Source organism: Saimiri boliviensis, chromosome 3, assembly GCF_048565385.1.
Source record: "Saimiri boliviensis isolate mSaiBol1 chromosome 3, mSaiBol1.pri, whole genome shotgun sequence".
Classification (NCBI taxonomy): domain Eukaryota; kingdom Metazoa; phylum Chordata; class Mammalia; order Primates; family Cebidae; genus Saimiri; species Saimiri boliviensis.
This window is the reverse complement of record NC_133451.1, coordinates 135,328,627-135,342,464: the sequence shown is the minus strand read 5'-3', so window position 1 is coordinate 135,342,464 and position 13,838 is coordinate 135,328,627. Positions and strand designations below refer to the sequence as shown.

The window sequence follows — 13,838 nt, the reverse complement described above, 5'->3', positions numbered from 1 at the left end:
ACAGTGGACAGCAGATGGTAGCCTGGAAGACATTGCTAATTCTTTATGGTGGTTTACATGAGAATAGTTTATTTAAACTCATTGTTCAATTCTAGAATGGCACTATATAATTATCTCAAAATCTATCAAGAATACATTTCTAAAACCTTGAATTAACATTTTGGCATGTATCTATTGAGCTTCAAATAACTACATAGACTTGAATTAATGTAAATTCTGTTTACTTCTACTTTTTGTTTCCTACATATTTTCTTACATAGAATCAGGGATTCCTGACACCACATGTTAAGGTATTGGCAAAAATCTAACCAACAAGATCATGGGTATTGTATTGAATCTAAAGGGCTTTACTTTCATGCTCGGTTTTACATGTTTACTTGCAATAAATATATGTAGACTCATTTTTACCAAAAATTTATGGCTTAAATAGGTGAATTCTCTCACTCATTTCAAAAGAGAAAGATTAGACCAGAGAGATGTTAGTAAGATCTGTCTATACAAAGGAGTAGTAAGCAAATAAAAAAGAAACAAGGAAAGTCTCCAAAATGTATAAGTGAAAAATATAAGTAAAGTCTCCAAAATAAAATAAGTGAAAAAAAATCAAAACGCAGAACAGTGTATATAATAGGCTACCTTTGCTGTAAAAAATGAAAATTGAACACATGTTTCTAAACAGCATTTGGAAATGTAAATGGTCAAGAATAGTCAAGACAATCTTAAGTTAGGACAAAGCTAAAAGAATACATGATACGGTGACCTATGATAAAGCTAAAATAATTCAGAGAGATGTTGCTAGCACTAAGGTGGATAAATAGGTAAAACTGAGAATAACCATTTCAGTAAGTGGTACTGGGTTAACCATAGGGAAAAAATAACAAAACTTCTTCCCACTAGATTGAATAAAAGTAAGTATGAAAGGTAAAACAAAACAGTTTTGGAAGAAAACAATAAGAGAATACCTTCATATCCCTAAGATAAGCAAATATTTCTTAAAAGAACACAAAAATCACTAGCTATAAACGGAAACAAACTGAGAAACTACTAAGCTCTATTACAATGAAGAACGTCTGTTCTTCAAAAGAAATCATTAAGGCTAGAAAAGGCCAACCACAGAATGGGAAAAAAATATATGCAATAAATATATCCAGCAAAGGACTTTCAGGCCAAAAATGTAAAGAACTCATGCAAATCAGTAAGAAAAATATTGAACAATAACAATGGAAAATGAGTAAAGGATTTTCTTCTTGTGAAGAATAGACATTTCACAAAACAAATTATACAAATAACAATAAACATGAAAAAACTCAACTCATTAACTCTCAAAGAAACACAAAGTAAAACCCCAATGTGATATGCCATTATGTAAGTACTATTATTGCTATAATAGAAAAAGCATTAAATATGAAATGTTAATGAGAATGTGTAGCAAATAAAACTTTAATACTTTACTGGTAGGAGTGCAATTCTACTCCTAAGTATATATTCAAGAGAAATGCTTACATTTGTCCAATATGTTGTACATATAAGAATGTTAAAAGAAGCATAGCCTAAAATGGATACCACAAATTATAGAATAGATTAAAATTATTATATATTCATATAAAGACACACTATAAACCAATAAGAATGAGTGAACTATTATTGCTATACACAACTTCCTAAGTGATTCTAACAAATGATGTTCAGCAAAAGAAACTCGATAGAAACACATACTGTATGATTTCATTCACCAAAAGCTGAAAAAAAAATTGGCATACTAATGCTTGGTGTTAGAAGTCAACAGTGATTTCTCCAAAGGCAGGGATGTGGGGTGGGGGGATGGAGGGAGGACAGTTACAGCAAGAGGCAAAGAGGGGGCTTCTGGGTTCTGGTCATGTTTTCTCATTTGCTTTTATGGGTCTGTTCATTTTACAAAAATCCATTGAGCTATACACTTATAATTTGTGCATTTCTCTGTATGCATCTCATATGTCAGTTTGAAAGATTAACAACAACAAAAAAGACATAGGAATCAAAATGCAGGTGGCTTCACCGATCAAGAATGGGTCAATCCGAACATCAGAAAGGATAAGGTCAGCAATGTATTGAAATACATCAAATTTTTTAAAATTCAGGAATTTATATTCAAACTAGGAAAAAACTTATTATTTACCTTTGGAGACAATTAAGACACCAAGTTACTATTCAAAACAATTGCTAAAATAAAAATCAAGTCTTATCCTGCGTTTCCCATGTAAATTATACTAAAGAGTAATCAAATAGTTGTGAGAACATTTTCCTTAAAGAATTCCAGATAATCAACGCAAAAGGAATAATAGAATTCAAACGTTACCATTTTTCAGCGTCTAATAAAATAATGGCATGTGACTGTTGATGCAATAAGAAGCACATGGCATCACCTAAATGAATCTGGAAACAATCAGCTCTCTCTCTTCAGTGGCGGTTTATAGGAAATAGAGAGGATAGAGGAACACGGTAAATGAATCCCAAGGATGTAATCAGCCACATTTAGTATGTGGAAAACTTACAGGACAAATGACTTGGTTTTTTAAAAAGGCCATAAGAGAAAAGGTAAGAGGCCTGACTGTAATAGATGGAAACGTAAAGAATATATCAATCAAATCAATGTATGAACTTATTTGGATCCTCATTCAAAGAAATCAACTATAAAAGACAGGTTTAGATAATCGAGAAAATTTAACATAGAAAAGATATTAGATATCATTCAAGTATTATTGCTAATGTTTTCTAGTTCTGTTTTTTTAAAGTCATTATTTTTTAGAGATACTGTTGAATTATTTATGGGTGAAATGATATGCTTGATATTTGCTTCAACAAACTCCAGCAAAGGAAAGAGGTAGTGCCACATGCAACAAAATTAGCCAATTGTTGGTAATCATTGGTCCTTTGTGATGTATACACAGTGGCTCACTTGTGATTATGTTTAAAACAAACTTCATATATAAAATCTTACCCCATCCTTAGCTTTCACCAGGAGATCATAGGTAGCTGAATCTCTTTCCCTGTCGATATCTTGAGAAACACAGATTCGCCCATCATGAGGGTCGATCCGAAATGCCTGAGGTGCTTCATAGCTCAGGAATCCATCATAAAGAGAATACTCAATAAAGCCATAGATTCCTGAATCTGCATCAGAGGCTGTCACCTATGAGACAGGAGGGTGAGCAGGAGGAAACAGAAATGCTAGCATTACTTTTCAGTTAGTCATGAACGATTACAATAATTTGTATAACCACATAACCCTCCCAGCAATTCACAAAGCCTAGTCTTCGGTTTTCTATCTCTTTCTTCACTTACCTTCTGTGATAATTCCCCCTCCATTTTCCTCCTTTCTTTGTGAGTTCTCCTTTTCAATCGCTTTTGCCCACTCCTATCTTTTCAGATGATCTCTGAAGGTTTAAGGTCCTTAGGGCTCAGCCCTGTGTTCTTTCGTCTTATTTCACTCACTACACCTAACTAATCTCATCAAATCCTAAAGATTTAAAAATACTCATCGAGTCAAGGACTTGACAATCTGTTGATTCCCTCTCATACCTAGGCCTTCGAGTGATAGGCCCCACCTTTGAGAGCAGAAAGGGAAGGGCAAAGAAATCAAGACAGTAAATGCCACTATTCCTAAAAACCTAGGCCTTCGAGTGATACTCCCCACCTTTGAGAGCAGAAAGGGAAGGGCAAAGAAATCAAGACAGTAAATGCCACTATTCCTAAAAACCTAATCCCAGTGAGAGAATTCACCCTGGAATGTGAGAGTTGAGTCTCCCTGGACAGCTTTCCTTCTGGGAGTAATGTCCCAGTCAGGGCCCTGTACAGTGGAGTAGCATTCAGTCTGCAGGTGCCTGTAGGCACACGGGAAATGAAATACAGCCCATGCTGTGCTTGCCAAACAGGCACAATCATTGACATGCTCAGAGGAAAGGGTACCTCCTTCTTTTGCAGTAAGTACCACTTATGTTACCAGCAGTCCTGTGCCTGGTAGAAAAGATGAAGCAAGCAAAATGATGAAAGCATTTAACTTATTAATACTAACTGTGGGAGTATACAGTGAGAAATACAACAGGCTCTATAAAACTCAAAAAATTATTAAGCTCATAGGCTCACGGTAGATAATGCTTTTAATTTACAATCCAATTAACAGTAAGAGCAAACATCTACATAGCACTTACAATAAAAGAAGCACTTTAAGGAAATATAGAAAGGAAGGGGGGAAGAGAGGGATGGAGGGATGGAAGGAAAGAGGAAAGAAGGAAGGAAGGAAGGAAGGAGGGAAGGAGGGAAGGAGGGAAGGAAAAAGGGAAGGAGGGAAGGAAGGAAGGAAAAAGGGAAGGAGAAGGGAAGGGAAGGAAGGAAGAAAAGGAGGAAAAGAAGGAAAAAAGGAAGGAAAGAAGGAATGAGGGAGGGAGGGAGGGAAGGAAGGAAAGAAGGAAGAAAAGGAAGGAAGGATTCTATGCTACAGAACAGGTACTCTTAAAATACATTGCATTCTTACACCCTATAGGTACTAATATTCGTTCTTCAGATCAGACAAATCAGGCTCAGAGAGTTTATGTAACAGGCCAAAGGTCACGTAACGAATAAGCATCAAAACTGAGATTCATATCCATGCAATTGGCAGCAGAAGCCATGCTCTAATAACCGTGATCTGTGTGCTGCCTCTCTCTATGTGAGACCTTGTCATTTATCTTTTATTTACTGAAAAATCAGCTCCCAAATCTCCTGACCTTCTTCCGATGCATGTGCTGGATTATGTGTAGCACCATTCCAAGTAACTGTTCACCCCTAGTACATGTTTCTCACCATATCATTAACATGAAGAAAGGCAACTAGCAGTGGTACCTGTGCTCTCAAGTCTTAGCTGAACCTTCTATTCCATGTGATCCAATTCCAACTGGGTTCCAGAAAGCAGAAACATAGAGAAAGTGATAAAAGAGAATTAAGCAGATCAACTCAGAAAGTCCAACTTCCCATTAAGGGACATCACAGAAAAAGAGAAGAGAAAACAGATAAAATGAAGAAAAAAAAAGGGGGGGGGATCAAAGAAGCACTACTATATTTCTTTGGTTCACAAGAACACATATAAACAAGGTCCCCAAAGTCACTCTGATAGAAGAGGAGAGAGATGGAAGAGGCATTCTGGCTTTTAATTTCCTCAGTCCAGAAGTTGTGCTCAGCTCACATTCCCCTGGGCAGAACTAGTTATGTGTCCCCAGCTTAGCTACAAGGGAGGCTGAGAAAGAAGAGAAGCATAAGGATATCTGGTGCACACAAACAGTCTTTGCTATACATGTCATGTAATCTAGAATATATGAAGACAGGCACATAAGATTATGCAGGTCTCTAAGCAGAGACAGTGAAACTTAAGCAAATGTGAAGCTATACCCAGTCTATCCAATGCCACCCTACTATAGATTCAGTTTTGGAAAATAACTCTGGCTGTCCTGTATATATTTGTAAGGCTTTTAGGAGGGAGGCAAAAATAAAAGACAATCTCATCACCTATAATATTTGTGCTCCTATTATACGTATTTAACTCTACACTGAAAACAAAATAATTAGCCTTTCATCAATACAATATACATGCAGGATCTACACCTTAATTACAGTACTTCCCAAATAAAGCCTCATCCTGATAACATGTTCAACAAAATTCTCAATAAATCTGCTCCTTCACCCGATTCTATCTTGAGCATATAACTGGAATGTGATTTTTGGAACTATTTTGAAGTAGTCTAGCTTAGTGGTTCTCAACTAGGGACAAGTTTGCCCCGCAAGAAGACATTTAGTATGTCTAGAGACATTTCTGTTTGTCACAACTGGGGAAAGGTTTCTATTGTCATTTAATGGGTTAGTGCCAGAGATGCTGCTACAATGTATTATATAACATCCTGCAATGCATATGATATACTTCACAACAAAGAATTATCTGGCTCAAAATGATAGTAGTGCCTAGATTGAGAACCCCTGGGCATAATGAAACTCTTACCAATTGGCAGTGTTATTTTCCCATTTTAATTGTCTAATTTTTAAATTGATGATACAGCCTTTAAATTTATCTTCCCTCTCATCTATCTCATATTCTGTAGCAAAACTGTTCATCCTGTGCAACCATCTAACATACTTATGCATTCTTCTCATCACTTCTTCTCATATTGTGATTCTTCTCATCAGCTGGGCTAAAGCAGGAAATCCACAAATTTCCCCACTACAAAGAACTAAACTCCAAATATATATGGTCTATTTTATTCTGACAGCTGTTAATAATTTAGAAGTTTCAAGTTCCTGAAGACACCAAATATATCTTCTAAAACCATATGGTATTCTCAATAACTTTGGCTTCATTGAAAGACATGTACAATGAACTTTTAAATTATAAAATTCATTCTTAGCATTTAATAGTATATATTAATAAGTGATTCAGCTTATATAAAACAAATTTCCTTATTTCCACTTTCAAGATCTTTTTTTCATCTAAACTTTTGGCAAAGCAAAATATAAGGAGTCAAGAGTAGGATAAGAATATTAATCTCAATTTATGTTAGCAGTTCATATTCTGAGTTTCAGGATCATAAAATAAGAATTTTTTTCTCCTGGTTGTGACCAAATACCTAAAAATATTGACATAGAATACCCAAACAACATATCCCACCTATTGGGTCTTGAATGCCTAGGATTAATATCGGGTCTTGAATGCCTAGAATTTATTTGACATCTTTCTAAAATTTACATTTTTCAATATCCATTGACTGACACATAAAATTTAGGCAAACTGAATAATAGAAAATGGAAATGGTTTTGTCAAAACTTCAAGAGGAATCTTGCTCAGTTAATAAGCTCCATAGGTCCTTTCTCCAGAGATGGTTACATAAATTGAAGCAAGAGGTACCTGGCCAAACTCTATTATCACAATCTCATGGTGGTGACTGAGCAGCAAGAGGAGATCTCAGGAGGATTTCATCCCTCCATCTACTTACTGAGCCACATTACAGCACTCTCAGTAACATTCCTGTGTTCTTGATCCCAATCTCAATTTACCTATTTTAAACAGAAGTGAATCTGATACATTTTACTGTAAATTTCTATCAACTCAGAACTGTTCTCCCTGAGTCTTATCTTTCACAAGTTTGATGGAAACATTATAAAAATGCAAAATATAAATATAATATTAAAATCCCCCAATTCCATTATTAGCTTTCTGTGATTTAAATAATTTTTATCACACAAGGATGCACACCCTCGTCACTCCTATTCAACGTAGTACTGGAAGTCCTAGCCAGAGCAATCAGGCAAAAGAAAGAAATAAAAAGCATCCAAATAGGAAAAGAAGCCAAATGATCTCTCTTTACTGACAATATAATTCTATACCTAGAGAATTCGAAAGACTGCCAAAAGGCTCCTGGAACTGATAAATGACTTCAGTAAAGTTTCAGGATACAAAACTAATGTACAAAAATCAGTAGCATTCCTATACAGCAATATTGTTCAAACTGTGAGCCAAATCAAGAACACAATCCCATTTACAATAGTCACCAAAAAGTAAAATACCTAGGAATAAATCTAACCAAAGAGGTAAAAGACCTCTACAAGGAAAACTACAAAACACTGCTGAAAGAAATCATTGATGACACAAACAAATGGAAAAACATTCCTTGCTCATGGATTAGAAAAATCAATATTGTTAAAATGGCCAGACTGTCCAAAGCAAGCTCTAGAGTCAATGCTATTCCTATCAAACTACCAATGTCATTTTTCAATGAATTCTAAAAAAAGTATTCTAAAATTCATATGGAACCAAAAAAGAGCTCAAATGGCCAAAATAATCCTAAACAAAAGGAAGAAAGCTGGAGGCATTACATTACCCAACTTCAAATTATACTATAGGGCTATGGTAACTAAAATAACATGGTACTGGTACAAAAACAGAAAGAGACCAATGGAACAAACTAGAGAACCCAGAAATAAAGCATCATACCTACAGCAGCCATCTGATCTTTGACAAAGTTGAATATGCAATGAGGAAAGGACTCCCTATTCAACATATGGTGCTGGAATAGCTGGCTAGCCATATTCAGAAGATTAAAACTGGATCACTACCTTCCACTATATACAAAAATTACAAGAATTTTAATTTCAACTGGATGATTTTTAATTTTAATACACAATAATCCACCATGTACAAATATTTAAATGGATTAAATATTTAAATGTAAGGCCTCAAACTGTAAGAATCCCAGAAGAAAGTCGAGGAACAACATTCAGGACGTTGGCCTTGGCAAAGAATTTATGACTAAGTCCTCAAAAGCAACTGCAACCAAAACAAAAATTGACAAGTGGGACCTAATTAAACTAAAGAGCTTCTGCACAGTATAAGAAACTCTTAACAGAGTTAAGACAACCCACAGAATGAGAGAAAATCTTCACAAACTATGCATCTGACAAAGGTCTAATATCCAGAATCTATAAGGAACTTAAATAATTCAACAAGTAAAAAACAAACAAACAAACAAAAACATTAAAAAGTGGGCAAAAGACATTAACAGACGCTTCTCAAAAGAAGACACACAAACAGCCAATATACATATTAAAAAAATTGCTCAATGTCACTAATCATCAGAGAAATGCAAATCAGTACCACAATGACATGCCATCTCACACCAGTCAGAATAGCTTTCATTGAAAAGTCAAAAACTAACAGATGCCAGTGACGCTATGGAGAAAAGGGGACACTTATACACTGTTGGTTAGAATGCAAATTAGTTCAGCCACTGTGGAAAGAAGTTTGGAGATTTCTTAAAGAACTACCATTCGACCCAATAATCCAATTACTGAGTAAATATCCAAAAGAAAATAAATCATTCTACCAAAAAGACACACGCACTTGCACATTCATCACAGCACTATTCACAACAGCAAAAACAAAGAATCAACCTAGGCACCCACCAATGGTGGATTAGACAAAGAAAATGTGGAACATATACACTATGGAATGCTACACAGCCGTAAAAAAAAGAACAATATCATGTCCTTTGCAGAAACATGAATGAAGCTGGCTGGCATTACCCTAAGAGAATTAACACAGGAACAGAAAACCAAGTACTGCATGTTCTCACTCATAAGTGGGAGCTAAACATTATGTACACATGGGTATAAAGATGAGGACAACAGACACAGGAGACTACTTGAAGGGGAAGGGTGGGAGAGGGTTGAAAATCTATCCATCAGTTACAATGCTCATTACCTGGGTGATGGGATAAATTGTACCCCAAAATTCAGCATCACACAATACACTAACATAACAAACCTGCACATGGTACCCCTTGAATCTAAAAGGGTGAAATTACAAAAAATAAAGTAAAAGGCAAATAAATAATTTTTATTACTTCCTACATATTAACACCTAGGTAAGAATTCTTCCCTATGAATATGTCACAAACACAGGAGACAAATTGAAATCACTGGACCTTCAAGGCAGGTTTCCATGGCTTCTGGATGTTCTACAAGTGAAATGGATCTGCTTGCATCTCCCCTCATCAAGAGAGCCCCCTTTTATGTAGGCGGGGCTTCCTCCTCTTCAACATCAGAGGTCAGCCTTGTGGCAGGCCACCTGCCCAGCCATTTATATCAGCCAGACCAGACCCCACCCAAAAGGCATTATGTGACAGTGTTGGTCATATTTCCTCTATCTACTCCTAAGCAACTGTATACTTAACTCAGCAAAAGTTGTGAAAAAAAAAATAAAAAGGTCTCAGAGCCCAATAAAAAAGAGCAATAAAACAGGTGTTCTAGGGGGAAAAAATGGTAGCACTTGAGATAAAATTTAAAATTAAATAACCCACTTTAATTTTTTCTTATTACAATTTCCCATTTTTCTACCCATAAGCATATAACAATTTGTTTGAAGAAACAAAGTTCTTAACACAACACACACACACACACACACACACACACACACACACACACACAGAGAGAGAGAGAGAAAGTGAGAGAGAGAGAGAGAGAGAGAGAGAGAGAGAGAGAACTTGAAACAGAAAAGAAGAAAAAAAATCATTAAATAATGTTTTACACTTGAAACACTGGTCAACCCCTGATCCTACAGCTGAAATAGGACTATAATATTCCAGGGGAACTTGGATTCAGCATTGGGGACCACACTAATGCAAGTATGCCACTCTCTGAATACCACTTGGCAAGTTCACCAAGTTCCAAAGTCTAATGATTGAGGCTTGATCCTTATTCTCTGAATCATTTGGCAGCCTTTTACACAGCTAGTCATTGCCTTACTATGGAAACACATCCTTTGCCAGACACCATGTTATGGCCCTCCTCCTCCTGCACCACCTTACTGACCTCACCTCAGTTTCCTTCACTGGCTTTGTGTTCTCTTCCTGGCTTCTGAACACTGTAGCACCCCAGAACTTGGTCTTGAGACTACCTCTTGTCAGTCCACACTAAGTGCTTGTAAGGGACTGAATGTTGGCTCCCAAAAAGCTCTGTCAATGTTCTAATCCCCAGAACCTGTGACCATTCTCCTATTTGATAACGGAGTGACTACTACCTCATATGGCAACAGACACAACTAAGTTGAGGATTTTGAGAGGAGAATCTTATCTTTGCTTATCTGGGTGGGTCCTAAATCCAACATATGTCCTTACAAGAGGTAGCAGAGGAAGGTCTGTGTAACAGAAGAGGAGGAGGCAATGTGACCACAGAGGCAGAGAGTGAAGTGATGTGACCACAAGTCAAGGAACATCAACAGCCACCAGAAGCTGGAAGAGATAAAGAATGGATTGTGGTCAAGCATGGTGGCTCACGCCTGTAATCTTTGGGAGGCTGAGGTGGGTAGATCACTTGAGGTCAGGAGTTCAAGACCAGCCTGGCCAACAGGGTAAAACCCTATCTCTTCTAAAAGTATAAAAACTAGCTGGGCGTGGCAGTGGGCACTTATAATCCCAGTTACTTAGGAGTCTGAAGCAGGAGAGTCTCTTGAAGCCGGGAAGTACAGGCTGCAGTGAAGCAAGATCATGCCACTGGACTCTAGCCTGGGCAACAGAGGAAGACTCCATCTCAAAAAAAAAAAAAAAAAAAAAAAAAAAAAAAGATTGTCCCCAGAGCCCCTAGAAGGAGCAAAGCCCTGCTGGACTGCAGACTTCTAGTCTCCAGAACCATGAGAAAGGATTATTTCTACTGCCTTCAGCCACCATATTCTTGGTAATTTGTTCCTGCAGCCTAGGAAATTAACACACTCCCTGAGTGCTCTGACCAGTCCACAGCACTACACCAGTCTCTGTGCCAGTGACTCCCAATTTTGAATCTCCGTCTGTGCTCCAGACTCTGCATCCTCCTATGCCAACTCACCCCTCACACCTCCTCTCAAGTGGCTAATTAGCATCTCAAATGCAACCTGCTCAAAGGGAACTCCTCATTCCCACCCAACTGCACCCCAAAATCTGCTACCCTCCCAATCATTTTAGCGAATGATATCACTATTCAGTTTCTGCTGCATGCAGTCAGAGAGACACTGTTTGAAATGACACCAAATCCTATTACTCTCTTGCTCAGAATCTTCCAACAGCTTCCAATCCTACCCAACATAATCCAACTCTTTAATCTGACCCCTGGCTACTTCTCTGATCTCATCCCCCACTCCTCTCTGACTCCCTCACTCCCCTCTAGACACACCAGTCTCCTCCACAGTCCTGGAAAACACTGGCTTGTTCCCACCGTAGGGCCACTGTACTTGGTGTTCTCTGTGCCAGCAAGGCCTTTCCTCCAGCCTTCGGTACAACATGCTCACGTCTCTGTAATCTTCCTACACCTAATCACACAGGCCTTGCTTGATGCTCTGGTCAAGAGCGTCACTTTAACTCTGTCTCACCCTTTTTGTCTTAACCCTGTTTTGCTTTCTTCAGAGAACTTATCTCCATGTTATGTTGCATTATATATTTTTATTTATTTGTACATTGATAATAACATGTCTTCCCTACTGAAATTTAAGCTTCGGGACAAATGTTACACTGATCTTGCCCTACCCCTAACTACGCCTGCTGCATCGCCAGCAGCCACAGCACTGGTGGCTAGTTCATACTAAAGTGCTAGAAATGTTTGTTGCATGAATTAATGAATCTAATACCATGTATAGGATACAAGCATGTTTAATAAATAACCTTCATGATTATTCTACTTGCTCTTCAGAGGAAACATATAAGAAAAAGATGTTTCATGACACTCATCGAACACTCGTTGAGGAATCATTTTTTAACTCATAAAACACAATCTACTAATGAAGCTATATCATCATAGAAAAAGATCCATAATACTTTTTCAAAGCCACTAAAATGCTACAACTAAAATCAGCTAGACAAAAGAAAGAAAAAGAAAGAAAGAAAAGAAAGAAGGAAGGAAGGAGGAAGGAGGCAGGGAAGGGAGGGAGGGAAAAAGGGAAGGAAGGGAAGAAAAGGAAGAAGGAAGGGAGGAAGGGAGGGAGGGGAGGAGGGAGGAAGGGAGGTAGGGAAGGGAAGGGAAGGAGAGGAAGGAAGGGAGGGAGGAAGGAAGGAAGGAAAGAGAGAACGAAAGAAAAAAGAAAGAAATAAAGGAAAGAAAGAAAAAGAAGGAAAGAAAGGAAGAAAGAAGGAAAGAAAGGAAGAAAGAAAGGAAACTATCTCAAGGCATGTGAAACTGTTAAGATGTTGGAAACAGAACATCTTTTAAAAGGTATTATCTTTTAAAATGTATATTCAGAGAGACTCACACAGCTATTAGATGAATGAGCTGAATATATATCCTCACGTTACAGCCCAAAAAATCATTACAATAACATGTTTTTAATTGGCTTAATTGAAGAATGAGTTTAAGGAATCACAAACCCTACTACTTAATTATTATCCTTTCTCCCCACCTCAAAAAAGCAGTCTAAGGAAATTTTGTGAAAGGAGACCAGTGGAGCTTAGCAGGATGGAAAGTAACATGTCCTATCATAAGGTGTCACAAAGTAAACAATTAAAACAGTGTGATCTAATAAAAAAAACTGGCAGATAGATCAATAGAACACAAAAGCAAGACCCGAAACACATCCTACTAAAACTAAAATTGTATATGACAAAGAAAACCACTGAAGAATGTGGGTTTGTTCATATAAATTGCTAGAAAAATTGGCAAAGTACATGAGGAAAAATCAGATGTTAATCTCGCACCAAAATAAATTCTATACCAATATGTTAAATGTAAATAATGAAATCATTTAAAGCACAAAGAATATATAAAGAAATACTTGGCTGATCCTTACATTGGAAAGAAATTTCAAAGCAAAGAAGAATTTCAAAGTTAAAGCAGATCACAAAGGAAAAAGTCAATAAATTGACTACATAAATGCTCAAACTCCATTAAGTCAAAAATATACACAAAAAAAATTAAAGGAAAATTAGGTGTGCTATCTGCGACAAATACATATTAAAATATTAATGTCCTTTATATAGAAAGAGGCCTTTAAAAATAAAAATAATACAAATTGCTCAGTAAAAACGAATGGCCAAAGGATGTGAACAGATAATTCATAGAAAAATGTATTTAAGATACTCAACTTCACTTGTAATTAAATAAATAAAAATAAAATAATACTTTTGCCTTCCAAATTGGCAATCATTAAACTAATGATCACGTGTGGAAAGATGTATTAAGTATATGCTCAATTTTGCAGCCCATCTGAAAAGTAGCTTTATGTTTACCACATATACATGTTAAACATTCTCCAAAATCTAAAAATATTCATCTCCTTTGATTCTCTTAGCATATTTCTAAGAATATACATAGAAAGATATTTATATTGA

At 36.7% G+C, this 13,838-nt stretch overlaps 1 protein-coding gene across 2 annotated transcripts in view; it reads right to left on the bottom strand.

The window, feature by feature from the left end:
- The window catches only part of DCHS2 (dachsous cadherin-related 2), a 264,576-nt gene that overhangs the window by 142,583 nt on the left and 108,155 nt on the right, over positions 1 to 13,838 (bottom strand). For both annotated transcript variants that reach the window (XM_039479120.2, XM_074396804.1), the window contains exon 2: positions 2,975 to 3,166. In XM_039479120.2, coding sequence (XP_039335054.1) covers positions 2,975 to 3,166 — 192 coding nt within the window. The remainder of the gene's footprint in view (positions 1 to 2,974; positions 3,167 to 13,838) is intronic.